The sequence below is a fragment of the Notothenia rossii genome, assembly GCF_949606895.1.
Source record: "Notothenia rossii genome assembly, chromosome: 12".
Taxonomy (NCBI): Eukaryota; Metazoa; Chordata; class Actinopteri; order Perciformes; family Nototheniidae; genus Notothenia; species Notothenia rossii.
In genome coordinates, this window is record NC_136911.1 from 6,958,628 (window position 1) to 6,975,336 (window position 16,709).

Below are 16,709 nucleotides of genomic sequence, written 5' to 3' on the forward strand. Positions count from 1 at the left end.
TCTGTACTTCTTCATCATGATAAGAATATCTCCCAATTCCATCAGGACTTAACAGATACTTGAATAATCATGAGATCAGCCCAACCAACGTCACCATCAAAGAGAGAAAATCATTTGAGTTTCACGATGATTAACTGAAAGACTTGTAAATGGCCTAATTGCAACCCGTGCCAACCATTGTTAACAAAAGTATCCTTAGTATCTCACAACATAAAGTATGGGGCTCAGCAGGCTATATTTAACCTTTTGAAAGCCAATGCTGAGGATGTATGTGAGCATGTGTGTGTCCCTGAGTTTCATTTCCTCTCTACCAAGCTGAATTCTTTTGATCAGAGGAATCAGGGTTGAGGGTTGAGGTTTGGGGGGGGGGGGGGGGGGGGTCTGAAGAAGAACAAAGCACTCTTTTATTTCCATCTGTCTGCGTGGGTGTGTGTGAGTGCAAATCTGTGTCAACAAAACATTCTCATCAATAAAACCAGCGTTTTCTGACCAAAGCATTCCCAATAACTTACTCAAGATTACCGGTACTCAAATTGGAAAGTTTCTTAGTCAGAAACACTATAGATTTCTATTAAATCCTTCGCAGAGGTGAAGTGTAAGTGGTTGTAAGCCCACTGCGCCAGCTCCTCTCTCCCGTGACCACAGTCATTTCCGCAGGAAGCCACCGCCAACCCAATTGTTTTAAGCTTTCCAAAACAAGCTTTCTCACTCAATCACTCCACCGCTCACCACTGAAGTCCAACAGTAGCAAAGACTATTACAGTTACTCAATTTCCCTGCATCAACAACTCTTTGTTTACCATAAATAAAAATGTTCCAACAGACCCCTATGAAGCAAGCTTTAGACTGTTGATATATTCAAATAAAAAAACAGTACATGTGGAGGGACTGAAATCTGTTCAAATTGATGAGAAATATAAATGTAATGGCAAAGTGTCTCACCCTGTGTTTTGTGTGCCTGCTGAATCAAACGAGTGGGACTCCAGGCGAGGCCCATCAGTGGGTAGACTCCTGACAAAGTCGATATAGCGTTGGCCAGGCTCGTAAAGTTTGGCGTTTTCACACAGACTCTGGTGGTTCACAGGCAGCGATACCACCTGGGCTTGCTGAAGCTGGAACCAATTGACCGTCATCTGAAACAAGGAACGAGCGACATGAAGCTGGGAATCCTGATCAGTTTAAGACACAATACTTTATTTCTGTTATTTAAGTGGGTCCACATTTTAAATGAACGAGTAGAATGGAACTCACAGCCTTGAGGGTGAGGTCGCACTGGGAGACCACCTCTCGTATCTGAGTGATGATCTCACTCTTGTTGTTGGCCAGATCGACTCTCTTGTCCCCGACATCAATCTGACACGCTTTGCAGTGCTCCCTTGCTTCCTCCGCCTGAAGAAAAAAAAAGGGAAAAAATTAATTTCTCTATCTGATTGATCACAATAACATGATTTAAACCTGGATTAACTTTAGTTACAACTGCTTTAAGCCACTTGGGCTGATGTTGATGAACCATAATTATTTGCTGAACATAATGATTGCCATTTGTGTTCACTGGATTCCTGTGTTGTTTTTTGGCATTTACAAAAAGCAAGTTATAGTTTCATTGACAGTGTGCACGTTGAATAGGGCAAGTAGAGAGCCTGCTTTGTGGCCATGGTATACATTTTTGATTCTGGCCCAGAAAACTATGTATGCCTCTCCGCTTTCTCTGTCTTTCATTACTTTCAAAGTCCAATAAATGTCCACAAAGTACAGGAACCCAGGAGTGTTTAGTACTTGAAAAAAGAAACACCTAATATGAAGGCCAACAGAAATATATGATGCACTACTAAAAAAGCACTACAGGCCCAACAGCAGAGGGGCCGTACCTTCTGCAGGGCCTCCTCCTCCAGCCTGCGCCTCTTCTCCAGCGGTTTGGCTGTTGCTGCTCCTCCTCCTCCTAAGATGTGCTCCTCCTCCAGGCGGCTGGTGGACACCTTGGCCTTCTCGTACTCTTCGTGCCGCTGGGCCTGCAGCAGCCGAGCCTTCCTCAGAGCACTGTCTGCCTCATTCTGTAGACAAGCACACATTTAGTTCTTAGTACACAGACAAACATACAGTGTGTACAAGACAAACAATGATTACTGTGACCTTGTGATCTTTATTTTATTTTATTTCTCATAATACATCTGAACACTACTATCAGTCCAACAATGCCAACACAAATTATTCAATCCTAATATGAAATAATTACTTTATAACCATTGTAGTAGAAGCTTAACTATTGGAACTTAAAGGTGGGGTAGGTAATTTTGAGAAACCAGCTCGAGTGAGCTAGAATTTGAAAATACACAGCCGGAAAAAATGTGCCACTTCCTTACAGAGCCCCTCCTCCAACACACACGAACGCATGACCACCAACGCATGACCAATGAGGGCACGAGATAAGTTTGTGCACAGATGGAAGGCTGACAGGCAGGTAGGCCATCCAGTTATTTTAAATGATTGGCCGTGCTTTTTACAGTACTACAGCTTCCACAGAGGACAGGTTTTTATGGATTTCTTATCCAAGCACTTCAGATATTCATTGCTATCTGGATGTTAAGAGCATTCCATGGAATATAACAAAAAGTGCATCTCGAGCCGGTTTCTCAAACTTACCTACCCCACCTTTAATATTGAATAATTGTTAATTATGAATTGATTTATAAATTACGTATCATTTACTTTTGGGGTGTTTCGTGTTATTAGCTTACACATTATTTTTCTGTCAAAAATAATTATTGTCCTGGATAGTCAGCGCAATATAACTTTTTTTGCCAAAAAAAGCGTTTGTTTTACTTTGCATGCATATATTAAGCTTAGGCATTTCAAGAGCACCCTTGAACCGAGGCCCCAGGTCAGTCAAACATCTTTAGATTCTGTGTGCATGTTTGTGTGGCCCTCTACAGAATGCAGCCTTTCTGGCAATAGACTCACCATTTTCTTTTGCTCTCTTTGCCACTGCTCCTTGACCTCTTTTCGTAGTTTGTCCAGCTCATTCTTTCTGGCTTGGAGAGGCTGGAAAGAAATGAATAATCCCCACACCACACACAGTCAGTCCTCTTGTCTCCATTATTCAAGGGAAGTCTCAGTAAAGAAGTGCATCTTTTGCTCAGATGCATTACCTGTATGAATTTGTTGCTTTGGAGTACTGCTGCGGTGTGAAGTACCAGCTGGCTGTATTCAATGTCATTTTTGAAAGCGGTCGTGTAGATCTCACGGAAGGGCATGAATTCCTTAAATGAGAAGGAGAACGTTTTATTGTCAATCCCTTACAGCCAAAAAGTGGCTGCAGATTTTCTGTGAGCTGCAACATCTACCGTACTCACCTGTTGACTCGCAAGCGTCTTGGCAGATTCGGCCATTTTGGCACAACTCTTTGCACACTCAATATCTAAAAATAGACAAAACCTTGGTTAAATATACTACATACAGTGCTCTCAGTGTATCAGCTGTTCAATCTTAAATAAAAACAACAGTAACTAAAAACAATTTAAGCATTTTCTGATTAAATCACACAATGTCCTTGAGTCATGGGAGAAATCTATCAAATGAATCAGTAGATAAAGCATTAACCAAAGTAAATGTGTTAAACAGTCAGCATGTATGTTTGCCTGATAACAAATGTACTGTACAGCTTGACTAAGTGCTTTGTGTCACTGTGTTGACTGGAACCATTCATTAACCAGATCGCCAAACAAAAGCTTTCACACCGCACACTCAACCTTGAGCCTGTATAAGACTTCATTGTTTTAAGTCCAGATCAGGTGTTTGAGAACTAAATGTTCAGGAAACAGGCTCTCTAATTAATCCTAAGCACAGCATTTTAGACTTATTTAGGAAATGTTTAGCCACCCTCTATCCCAGGTCAGCTATGTTTACATAAATGAACCATTAAAAGAATCAAATAAATCCTATTTCAACCTGAACAAAGCTTCAAAAAAATACTAAAACTAGAACTGGTCAACGAAGCCAAAAGAAAATACATAAGGAAACTAAATTTAAACGAATTATAAAATATTATTTAATAATAAATTAAATTGTACTTTACATCAATTTGAACGTTTTTGTTCAATAAGTGTACATAAGTACTACATGGAAACTGACAGTAAAAACATTTGATTGTCTTGTTCACAAATGATTTTTGACTGATTTTGATTTAAGCGTTTCAAAATATCTGGAGGACATCATTAAAACAATCTAACAATCATTGTTTCAATTAGTCATAAGAATGTACAACCTTAGTTGCTTTTTAAGACAAACAATGTGCATGACCAGTATAACAAAAACATCTCATTCGGATTCCTCAACATGACTAACCACAAGTATGTAATGAAGTACTCAAGTTAAGTGGTCCATGGCACTTAAGACCTGACAGCTGACTTTTGTCAGTGTGATAGGTGCTAATCATTTGCTTCCTCCCCTACATGTCAGAAGTGCTGCTGTACCACAACTCACCCATAGTGAGGCGCTTCTCCACCCACGCCAGCAGCTCTTTGGTGTACTTGGACCAGGCCTTGGCGTAGAGCAGCGCTGACTCCACCCCGCTGTCCTGTCGTTGCAGTGTCCTGTCCACTTCTTCTGCCCGGACTGGCGGAGACAGCCCTGTAAAAAATGTTAATTAAATATGACTGTCAGCGATCAAACAACCCCCAAGCATCAGGCTAATCACCCCTGCTGGACGTGCTACAAACGTAAGCTAACATCTGTGGCTGTGAGTCAGGAGAAAAGCCCACGCTGACCCTTGGGTATTAGCTAATACACTTTGAGGATAGGTAATGCTGACAGTAGACTAATTGCTGGATGTATTAATAAGTTGTTGAGGTGGGATGACTGGTAATCAAAGCTTTAAAGCAAGTTATGCTCTTACCTAAGATAACCCTACAATGGCAGTAGCACAGCAACACAGTAGATCAGCTGAGATTGATTTGTAAATTAGTTTTATTCCTAAAATCCTGGCAGGATAACTTTCCCCTCACACTTTCACCGAGCAGCACCAGAGCACAGTAGCTGTGTGTTAGAGAGAACCGTCTTACCTGGCGGATCATCTTTCTCAGGACCGGATCCTCCAGATTCCACGGAGAGGTTCTCAAAAGACTGAAAAACAGACAGATTCAAAAAATAATCCACAATGGGAAGGAGGAATTTCCTACATAAAGCACAGTAGGCATTGCTACTTCAAGCATGCCTTATCGGATCCTTGACTTCCTCTTTAGAGCTGTTTTGAAATCTTCAACCGGAAAACAGCAAATCATAGCATCAATTAATCATCTGCAGGAACCATTTTGAGAACATGCGTCAACCAGCAAGCGCTCACTTAACCCCTGAACTCTGCTGGGTCATTTTGAACATATCGTTTTCAGGGGATGAAGGCAACATCCTGGCGCTTAAGTATGGTACAGACTAAATACATTTATTTTTAAAGTATGGTGGCTACATAAATAATACCAATACCAGTCCTTTGATTTGTGATGCCTAGTGGAGTTCTCAAAGGTGGTTAGTGCCAATTTGATGCCATTTGTTTGGGGCTGATGGACAAAACACAACATAGATATTGTACTTTTCTTACCCTGCTTCTTTTAGTTAGGGGGAGCCCCAACAATGATCCATTCTCTACATCTCCCATAAGGAAGTCAGACACTCTGCAGGAAAACAGAAACACAAATGAATAAAATGGATTGGAAAAAGTGGAAATTGATCAGAGAAAACATCAAGGAATATGTTAATGTTACTAACTAGCACAAGACAGATAACTTAAATAATGGTCTAATTAAATGCAGCAAAGGCCAAGATGTACAAAGTTCTATTCTCCAGCATGGGTCAAGCTTTGTGGTAAGCCGTGTGCGTAAGATAGTGGACATGTCAGTTATAGCATTATACTTACACATTGCCAAATGTGAACGCCAATGTGTCGATAGCAGTGTAGATCTCTCCGAAAAGCTTCTGTTTGTTCTCGTCGTTCACCTCCTTAAAGTTCACCCCTGTCAAGAAGTGAATAAGTAGGATTGAGTAGGAGCAAACCTAAACCCATTATTGTGGAGACATCCTGCACTAGCACCATTGATGTAGCTGTGATTAAGGAATGATCTGCATGGTATGACTCATCGTCCTGTGTGTATGAGTCAACTATTGAGTCAGTGAAAATGTCTCTCGACTCGAGTCATGCTGTGCTCTTCAAAACACTGGGAGATAAGTCAATTCTCAAATGTGCAGACATTTAAAATGTAAAAAGCCCCTTGCAGACATCCAAAAACAACTTTGTAACTTAAAATCAGAACAGATAAGCAAAGACTGCAAGTGTATATATTTGGCTGTAATCTGCAAAGGCAGTAGTTTCCTGCTTTAAGTCTAAACACAGTAATGAGTGAGGACAGAAAGGGGGAAAACACCAGTGTAAATACGGCTGTAATCAGTCTTCACAATAAACTTCCTGTCCTGACTGAGCAAATAGAAAATAAACTCGGAGAGAGATGCTCAGAAAAAGAGCCTAAACTCCAAGCAATAAATCAGTGATGTCACGGACCATTCCGCTGCCTCCATGATTTCCTCAGTCTTTCCTTTCCATTAGAACAATGGGGATTTCTCAAGTTCAAAGACTCACAGGGCAGACATTTTAAATAGACAATCTGCTGTCTTAAGCTATTTTTCATTAAGCTAAGCATAGACTATTTTTTAAATGTTTCTTTTTGTGAATCTTAAAAACCTCAAGCTGGGAAGAGTAAACCTTCAACTTGTCTTGAATACTTTCTTAAATCTTTGATGTACACTTTAAACAGTATCTGCGCTTACAACCATACATCTTTAGCCAAGTCCTTGAAAGTTGAAATGCACCCAACTACCAACGCCTAACATATAATAAGATTCTTCCTCAGTGGCTTTCAGATCTCGAGGAACGAGTTGTCTTAAAAAGTATACTCTGGCAAAAATTGACAAACTACCAATTACCCACCTCCCAACTTCCTAATGTCTTCTGTTAACGCTTAGCTGTCTTGTTAACTCAACAGTAGACCCTACTGTGAGGTGACTTTTCTGTCCAAACACCCAAAAGATGCCACCAGTAAAAAGGTAACTCGACAAAAAGAAGTCCAACGTAAACGTATTCTTCTCTCAGTCACAGTCACAGGAAGTGTTAGGATTCTGCCAGAAAGATGTCAAAAAAGGGATCCAAAAAAGGAGTCCAATGTCCATGGGGCCCTGGGAGCCTCTTTCAATCCCAGGACAGCTACTGTAGCAACCACTATTCAAATCACAGAGCTCTCTTGTGCTGGTGCATCTCCTCTTCTGTCCAACCCCTACCCCCAACAGGACATCCTGAGGCTTGCTGGAATACAATGCCACGACTCGCTCAGGCCCCAACCAGTGGTCCAATCGTGGAAGTTACATCATCGTGGAAAAATGGTATTGTTTCAATGGAAAAGCACAACAGTCTTGAAACACTCGTCAGGTCCATGAAGAACTCAGGTATAGGAGGAACTTTTCCTCAGATAAAGAATCATTCTAGGATGGAGGACTACACTTACGAATTGATATGAAGTGTCCCAGGGTGGAGGAAGTGACAAAACTCTGTATGAACAACTATTTAATCAAGTGTTTATGATTCAGATGATTCTAAATGTTTTAGCATTAAAATCACCGTCAGAACAAAACAAAACCTCCTGATCAAATGACTGTCCTTCATTGATGACAGCATAACAACATGTTGTGTAAAATCAGTAGCTTTGTTATGGTGGTGACTAATGATGGTGTGCACAGCTGATATCACATTGTCACTGTGTGAGGGTCAATAATAGAAGTGAGCAATTCTGGCCATCTAGTGGACAGTAACATTGCTTCACTGCACATTATTATAAGAAGACACTTCTTTAGACACAGCACTTTCACGGGTGTCCTTAAACCAGTCAATTAATAAGACTATTTAAAAAAAGGCTGAAAACCATGAATCTTAATTTCTGAGAATCTTTTCACCAAATCAAAGGCATCGATAGAAACACTATTACATCTAAGACATCCTTATAAAAAAACATTTTCCTTTGTTTCTCTATTTTACAACAACATATAATGATATTGAAGTGACTGTTATTATTGATTGTTGTGTTTTTTTTTATCTTAATATGCATATGTGTAAATGTTTCTGTTGACTGTGTATATAGGATATACATATTTGTATACATATCTGTATTGCTGTATAATTTTACATTCGGGTTTGTTGGAAACGTCATATTGATTTATCTGTCTGTAAACACAAACTGACATTAAAGTTGACTTTGACAAAGGCGGGATTTGCATTCACCTAATAGTTGTTTATGCCATACATGTCTGCACACAACCATGTGTTTAAGGACTTATTTCCATTTTTACCTTGAAGGTGTACATTCATACACACAGCATCTTCAGGCATTCTTTGTTCAACATGTCACTGTTCCTTCTTAAGGGAAAGCTTTCCAAAGAGCTAGGGAGCCCCTCTGTGCCCCTCTTTGCAATGCAAATTGAGACGAGGTATACTCAGGGGATTCTTGTGTGGCGGCCAAGTTAAGAATTGACCTGCATGCCAGATCATAATCTCAGAAAATGAGATTGAATAGGATTCCTCTCCGTAGTTCCCTCTGGACTGGCAGACAAAGCACAAAGGACACCCGCTTCTCTCTGCTTCGTCAATCACGTATCTGACTCCCAAATGTTATTTTCTTACTCTCTGTATGGGGTTCGAAACACATGCTGCTGCTTTCTAAGCGTTTGAGTGACTTCTGAAGAACTGCATTGCTTTGAAGCTTTAAGAAAAAAGATTCACTAACATTCCCTGGGAAGTTCTTTTTAAGACTTGGAAAAGACAGTGTGAGAGAGAGGACATGGTAATACTGCATGTCCAGGAGAGAAAAAACGTCCACGGAAAAAGGGGGGATTAGATAAGAAGAGACAGAAAACAGACCGAAGGAAGAGTGGAGGAGTGGCTGGCATGTTTTACAGGAAAGCTGTGTGTGTGTGTGTGTGTGTGTGTGTGTGTGTGTGTGTGTGTGTGTGTGTGTGTGTGTGTGTGTGTGTGTGTGTGTGTGTGTGTGTGTGTGTGTGTGTGTGTGTGTGTGTGTGTGTGTGTGTGTGTGTGTGTGTGTGTGTGTGTGTGTGTGTGTGTGTGAGATCTGCTCATCATCGCTCACCTTTGACCGTGGCGATGACGGTTCCAGCTGTACTGAGGATGTCCACCGAGTTGAGGCTCTGGTGTTTGCTGATAATAGCCTTCAGGACTCGCAGCAGCTCCCCGAGACGCTCGTGCGCCGCATGATGGAGGCAGTCCTGGTCCTCTGAAAAGTTATAAACATTACATTACAAACATACAATACACCAGTTGATGTATAATCAACTTCTGAGTAATAATGCTAATGATTTATGTTGCATTTATTCCATGTTTTAATAAGCACAGTGTGGATGTATTGTGGAGGCAAATAATCTCTGAGGACCATTAACAACATCAACTCAGGTCAAGCCCCTACATGCAAACCATTGGGGAAATAAATGCTAGATGTAGTTTTAACTTTAAAACAAAATGACTCTCTGGTCACTTATTGTTTAAGATAGTCAGACACAACAACTGCACAGTATCAAACAGTGAAATCTCATTGACAGCTCCTAAATGATCCGTTGTTAACCTTTGAACAATAAGATTAGAAACGATCAATTGTACAGTATTTCTATGCAACAGGTCATTGTTTAATAAGCTATACAGCATGCTATTTAAAAAGGGTTTTCCCAATACTTGATGCTATGAATTGTGTCTTCAGTCTGATCAAACATATATTATGGGACTTGTACAGTGTTTCAACACTGAAGCACAGCAACCTGAGCAAAATGGATTTAAAACCAACCATTTTTTTAAAATCTTCATGCTTTACATGAATCATGCAACCTCACTGGAAAAAAATGATTACTCTATACATTCCAGCCTTGTTGGTTGAAAGAGTGACCATGGCAGCCATGTCAGACTACTGTCTGTCTAGGCAACTGCACCATAAAGCAGAGACGCTGAAGGGATTGCACACAACTCAGCAAACCTACACATAAAAGAGTGCTGACCTGAAAGCCCAGTGCAAAAAATAAACATAACTTACCATGGCTTTTTCTGCAATTAGCAGTAAGTTAGTCAGTTAACCAGAGAAAACATGGCATGTCAGGTATGTGGTCTTGTGTACAAGAGGTGACTTTACTAACATTGAGTCACGGCCATTTCAAAAGGGACAAAATGCACTTTGCTATCAGGTAACATCTTGTCATTGTTGAGGAATGAGGTAATGAAAAGGGAAATATAAATGATTACCTGAGATAAGGTGAAGGTATTTTCTTTACTACTTATGGAAACATTTTTAATGCTACAAGATATTGTGAAATGGTTCTGACAAAGCAAGCATGACTCGCTTAACAAAGATGACTAATACAAGAGGAAAAGGGGACATACTCAAAAAATACACAAACAGACACACAATATTGGCAATTTGACTAAAATATGTTCCTGTCCTAAACTGTAAGCACACTAATTACATAGTAGGCTGCATGGCAGGTTGTTTTGATGTTTTATTTGTGATTATTATATTCACATTTAAAAAGTAGGCTACATCACCTTTTAACTTCTGAGTAAATAATGGTTGAATAACAAAGATACACACAAACACACACACACACACACACACATATATATATATATACACACACATACACACTCACACAAAGAATGGAACAGGCAGTGAAAGCCACATTTTGTGCTGACGATCACCCCTGGATTACCCCTTCATGGAAGGGGGATCAGAAAGACTTTAGCTGTCTCCCATTTTTCCTTTTATTCATTAGGCCTCTTTTTGGAGTGGAACAAATAGTGCCGCCAGTGGGGCTAATAATGGTGGGACTGTGTGACAATGCTTTTCTGAGTCCTGACCCGGAAATCCAGCCAACTGACCACAGAGTGACATGTTGACGTTGCCCAACAGGTCACAACAATAATCAAACAACACGGTATGAAGAACTGAAGAAAATTCACTCAGTAACTGTAAAGAATGTGCCAAGTCTCCATTGGAGTCTGGCTGACTCTGTTTTTCTTAATGAATGAGACACAACATTCATTATGTGCCAAATGGCCTTACTTTACTGACAACTTCAATGCAGCCAATCAGCACACCCTGCAAATCAACAATGAACCACTTAACATAAACCCTGAGAGCTTGAGTGATTGACTAAGGGGCAATTCCGGGAAACAACACTGCAAGTAAAGTCACTAGGCAATTCCAGTTGAACATCAAGCACTTGTGAAATCCCCACAAACCAACCTGGTAAACCTGACTGCTTGGAATCCCAGGACACACCTTAATGATTACATAAAACAAAAAACAGATCCCAGCCAATCCCACTACCATATGAACTACTCCATGCCAACATGCCCTGTTGCTTCTAGCTTGCCAAACGCTTCAGGACCTGGAGAGTTCTATCCTTCACCATAGCAACCCTTTTAATCCATCTTCATCAAATGTCAGGCACAGTTCCTTCTATTGCCAAGGACCTAGTGGTTTTTGATGATGAAAGCTTCTCTGCCTTTTATTTCAGCTGCCCAAGTCCCCACGAGGCAGGAAAAGGGCCAGCGTTGTGCTCTTGGCGGAACATACCTCAAACAGACTCAGTACTTCTGTATAATCAATGCACATGGGTAAAGAGAAAGTCATTTCTTTGTTGGTCGTCTGGATTATTATACAAGATTTGTTTTATATGGCTGTATTCATACTACGCTGAGTTTACCCGTAAAGGAGAAAGATTGAGCTTGAAAGTAATTGTGGTCATATCATCCATATGGAGTTAATGCAAACAAATCAGATCACCTTTATTCGTCCCACAGAGGGGAAATTTACATTTGTTACAGCAGAAAAGAGCCAAAGACAGCTTAATGTTTAACAAGAAGTAAGCATAAAAAACAAAATTAAATATAAAAAAAAAACAGTACCGGTACTTTAGATTTAAAATGTTAAAAAAAATCCATAAAACATAAATTCTCCGTTAACTATAGGTCTGCAATATTTTTGCATTAACTGTTTGTAGAACCAGTCCTCCTAAAGATATCTCTCTCTCTCTCTCTCATGAACCCTGACCCACAATAATTTGATAAGGGTCAAAGTTTACAATGAGCTGCTTCAATTAACTTAATCCCCTAATTGGTCCTGGTCAGTTTAGATCCAATTTATGGACATAATCCTTTCAATGACAAAATACACACATTGGCCTAAATCGTCCCTACACGGGTTATACACCCCATTCATTAACAGAGTAACTGAATCAGGAGTTTTGGATGCATCAAGCTTGGGCAAGCTAGAGGTTTATTAAGGACAAGCCTAAACCATGAATGCCCACGAGACAGAGGGTCTTCCTTTGCAAAGCACCACGGGCTTCAATCTTCAATGGCAGTTGTGTGGCCTATTGGACCATCCTAAATGGAGGCTAATTAGCAAGACATTATGGTTGCGTCCACCAGCCCAGCAGGACCAAGGGTAATGTACAGAGACTGATTATTTAACCCCTCAACTGCCATTCTGCCAGAGACACAGGAAGACTCGTTCCCACCAGGGAGGGGTGGTTAAAGGAACATCTGACTAGTGCATTTGGTTTCAGCTGTGGTATTGTCATGTTTACGACGTGGGAAAAAAAAATGAAACTTACTTTTGGTTAAAAAAAAAGAAGGTTGTAATAACAGAAGATGTCTCATTTTCCAAATATTATCAACCTGAAAACTGAAAAACCAACAAGCTGCAGGGAATATCTTTCCGTTTACCCCAGTGAATACCTCCAAGATTTGCAAGAGGACGTGTTTGAGTGCCGAAAACTCACTATTGTCCCTGAGGCCACTAGCAAACAGTGGGTTAGTGGCCTCATGGGCCTGCCACATGAAGCATTTATGGAACAATAAATCACTACGGCAGCTTTTCACTTTGCACGGGAAAGAGGGAATGGAGCGTGTGTGTGTGTGTGTGTGTGTGTGTGTGTGTGTGTGTGTGTGTGTGTGTGTGTGTGTGTGTGTGTGTGTGTGTGTGTGTGTGTGTGTGTGTGTGTGTGTGTGTGTGTGTGTGTGTGTGTGTGTGTGTGTGTGTGTGTGTGTGTGTGTGTGTGTGTGTGTGTGTGTGTGTGTGTGTGTGTGTGTGTGTGTGTGTGTGTGTGTGTGTGTGTGTGTGTCTTTGTCCATGCGAGATGGTTAGTGGTGGGAGGATTGTAGGGAGTGATAGGGGAGGAGTTTTGGTGGGGATGGGGGGTGGGGGTTGTGTGTTATTTGGGGTAGTACTCTCCCTTGGGATTTGTCCCAAATTTACCCCTGCACCCCACATCCCTGATTCTGTGGGGGTTATGAGAGAAGGAGCGAGTGAGAGACATTCCTGGGCATAATAAGCCCTGGTGAATGAAGGCTACAGGGGGATCAGACTCTGATCCTGATGAGAAGGAGGCCGCGGATCAGGAGCTGCTCTGAGGCTGCCAGTAGCACATTGCCAGGTTTTTACTTCATTAGCGTCATGGAAACCCAACATTCCAGCCTCTTGTTTGGGAGTGGGGACAGAAGTTGCAGGAGCGAGGGGAGGAGGGGGATCCATAATGAAAACATTGTCAGATCATTCAACATCGAGATGACACCTTAATACGCTGTAATGCAATTATAGAGCGGGGCCTAGTCTCCAACATTGAAATGTTATGGACCTATACATATGCACGCATAAGTCTAAAGGCTTCCATATGGTAACATTGGTGATCTGGTATAGAAAGGGAATAAAATAGGCTACATTTTGCCTACACATTGTACACAGCCCAGGATGTGAAATTATTGATTCGGTACCCCACCAGTATAAGCATCTATGCAGCTCCAATGTTCACCTGCTTGGTTGAAGCAATGGACACGTTTGGTTATCTACAGAACGGTTGAAAACACGCAGTGAAACAAAGTTTGATCTATTGGAGTCATGCAACAGTAGATTCAACTTGTATATTGCGCAATACACAAACATAGTGTTGTAATAGACCACACCTGGAATGTGTTTACTGTCCTTACCAAAGGGAAACTGCTCATCTGTGTTCATAATCTTGTTATCCTTTATACTGTTGGGTTTGTTCAATGGATGTGTCATTTTGATTGCAGCAAAAGAATACTCAGAGAGGATATAATCAGGTATTTGTTGAGTGACACTAACTGAGTCTCTAGCATGCAATACACGTGAAGGCTACCATACAAGAAATAGTATGTTATTGTTGTGAGAGGCCATCATTGATTACAAATAATGCCGTTGCTTTAACTGATGTGTACCATAAGGAAACTATCAGTTGGAGGTCGTGGCATCAATGGCTTGACTCTTTGAAACAGGAAACTTCCATGAGGGTCTGACACAATATGACTTGGCAACATTCCTTTCGCTCTGGCCCTAGCTATGCTCAGTCATGCATCGCAAATTATGGGAGCGATGTATTATCTATGCTTCAAAACTTTGGAGGGAACGGACGGAGGGGTGCTTATTGCCACAAAACAAGTGTGAAATCACTAAACATGTCACAACTGGGCCTGCAGAAGTCCGATCAAATGGAAGCGGCTCAAGGCAGAGGGGGCTAAAAAAGGATGTTGGACAGGCTAGCCTTGAGCAATGTCAATCAAAACTTCTCATTGTGGCCTTTTGAATCAAACCACAGCTGGACATTCCAGCGACTTGCCCACAAATAACCAAACAGGACTCTCTAGTGGCAGTTGTTTCAAAGACATTTTCTATTCATCAAAAACGATGTTAAGGCCTAGTTTCGAGGGGCTTCTTTGAGGCTTGCCGCTATTTTTAAAAGCAACAATCAAATCTGGGTCTAATAATCAATCATGGTGTGACTCAATGACCTTTTTTTGTTCAAGTGGATTCTCACTACCCACTAAAGAGTACAGCATCGTTAGGGTATATATGCAAAAGGCAAAACATTATTGTTTCAATCGAAATGTAAACTATTTGCAACTATAAGGGGGTCCTTTCAAATACGTCCACTTAACCTTTAACACTTGGGCAGGGTCACTGAAATGGGTGGTCTGTACATCCCTTGATATCCCCCCTCCCCACACCTAAATACTTCCTGTGGTCAGTGGCCCTGGTCCACCTCTGTCGACAGACCACGGCGGTCCACTCTACGGATTAGCAGATTACATGCAGCTGCTAAAAGGCAGTGGAACATGGCCTTCCCAGACTTCTATACTCATACCGAGGCATTCCCTGTTGCTTCACCTTTGAAGCTTTTCCCCATGAATTAATGCACAAAGAGTTAGCGTTTAAAAAAGAGCCCTAGGCCAGACACACAGCGACACAGCACCTTCCACCTAGGTGGGGGGCTTTTATGTTCCCACGCTGCGGGCTACTGCCTTAGTCAGGCTTGTTAGATGGTAAATCAGGACACCAAAAATGAATACTTAGATATCATATGGCTGATATTAACTCACTAACATGAGCCTGAACTTCGGCAATCAATATCTGATAAGGAAAAGACAAGTATCCTAATAATTAAAAGGTCAAACTGGTCAAATGTCCCATGATCCTTTTGGAGCCTTTTCCTTTAGTCGTTCGGATTGAAATGAGATTCCCAAAGCGGAGTGAAGAATTTGTTTTCCCCTCTTTTTCATTTATCTTTGGAGCTGTCAGTCGGAGTGAGGAAAGACAGGCAACCTTTCTCTCTAGATATCCCCCCGACATCCCCACCACTACCACCACCGCCTACTGTTGATGCAAAGCTCTGAAGGTTGGCATTCCAACTATGCTTTCTTTAAGAGAAACTGCCAATCCCCCCACCGTGCAACCTCGAGCTGGCAGCCAAACTGGTCAGGCTGTAGAGACTACATTTGCTCCACTAGCTGTGTGTGTAGGCAAAGGAACATCAGCAGGCCAGAGAGGTGGGAGAGCTGTCCGACAAAGTACAAAGATGGGCCCCTTTAGTACACCTGTCAAGGGGCAGCACTGGGAGGTGGGGGGCTGAGGTTTGGGGGCAATCACAGCATTGAGAACAAGAGCACAGTGTTTAGCTTTACTAGTATCCTAATCCTGAGAGAATGGGCTTTGTGTGAAAGAAAGCTTGCATTAAAAAACGTATTCTCATAACTGTCAGAGCATTTTATTCTCTTAAATGTTCATAAGACGAGGAATTGAGACAAAGTACACATCGGAGCCTCTTAAGAATACCTCCTGTTAGAAGATAAAGAACACCACCTCTAGAAAAACAAGTGCCTTCTTTGAGCACAAGGCGATGTTTAGTTTCTTACCATGGTTACAATTAACAGCACGAGTACACCGGCCATACATGGGGCTGAAGGTATTCATGGCTCTGGAAGTAATGCTGATTGACACCTGTCAGAACTGTTGAAGGTACTTGATGTCTAATGCCAAGGGGCCTCCTGCAGCTGTACTCGCTTCCTTTAATATCTTTAAACGTCTTTCACAAACTCTGACTTATGTGCATGTGGAACTGCTGTCCATGGCAGAAGAGATCTATTCTTTACTAATAAAGAAAAAGAGATGAAAAGGTATGGTTGCTCCTGTGCTGTATGCTTTGGAAAGTTCAATCAAACCCCAGTTGCTACACTTTCTCCCCAATGGGACCTCATTTGAGTCTCACAAGACAGAACAGTTTGCAATTGGTCCTGGCTATGCTTCACGCTCAGTCTGTCTCTACAT

The 16,709-nt window shown here is 41.4% G+C and overlaps 1 protein-coding gene across 3 annotated transcripts in view; it reads right to left on the reverse strand.

Annotated features, from left to right (window-relative positions):
• The window catches only part of arhgap29a (Rho GTPase activating protein 29a), a 34,269-nt gene that overhangs the window by 8,223 nt on the left and 9,337 nt on the right, over positions 1-16,709 (reverse strand). For 2 of the 3 annotated variants that reach the window (XM_079661673.1, XM_079661674.1), the window contains 11 exons: positions 9,174-9,317; positions 5,906-6,002; positions 5,591-5,663; positions 5,058-5,118; positions 4,480-4,626; positions 3,351-3,415; positions 3,147-3,257; positions 2,959-3,039; positions 1,869-2,051; positions 1,252-1,389; positions 943-1,133 (listed from right to left, as the gene is read on the reverse strand). In XM_079661673.1, the coding sequence (XP_079517799.1) occupies positions 943-1,133; positions 1,252-1,389; positions 1,869-2,051; positions 2,959-3,039; positions 3,147-3,257; positions 3,351-3,415; positions 4,480-4,626; positions 5,058-5,118; positions 5,591-5,663; positions 5,906-6,002; positions 9,174-9,317 (1,291 nt within the window). Of the gene's footprint in view, positions 1-942; positions 1,134-1,251; positions 1,390-1,868; positions 2,052-2,958; positions 3,040-3,146; positions 3,258-3,350; positions 3,416-4,479; positions 4,627-5,057; positions 5,119-5,590; positions 5,664-5,905; positions 6,003-6,970; positions 7,273-9,173; positions 9,318-16,709 lie in introns of those variants that run through there. The other variant, XM_079661675.1, reaches the window with a different exon arrangement.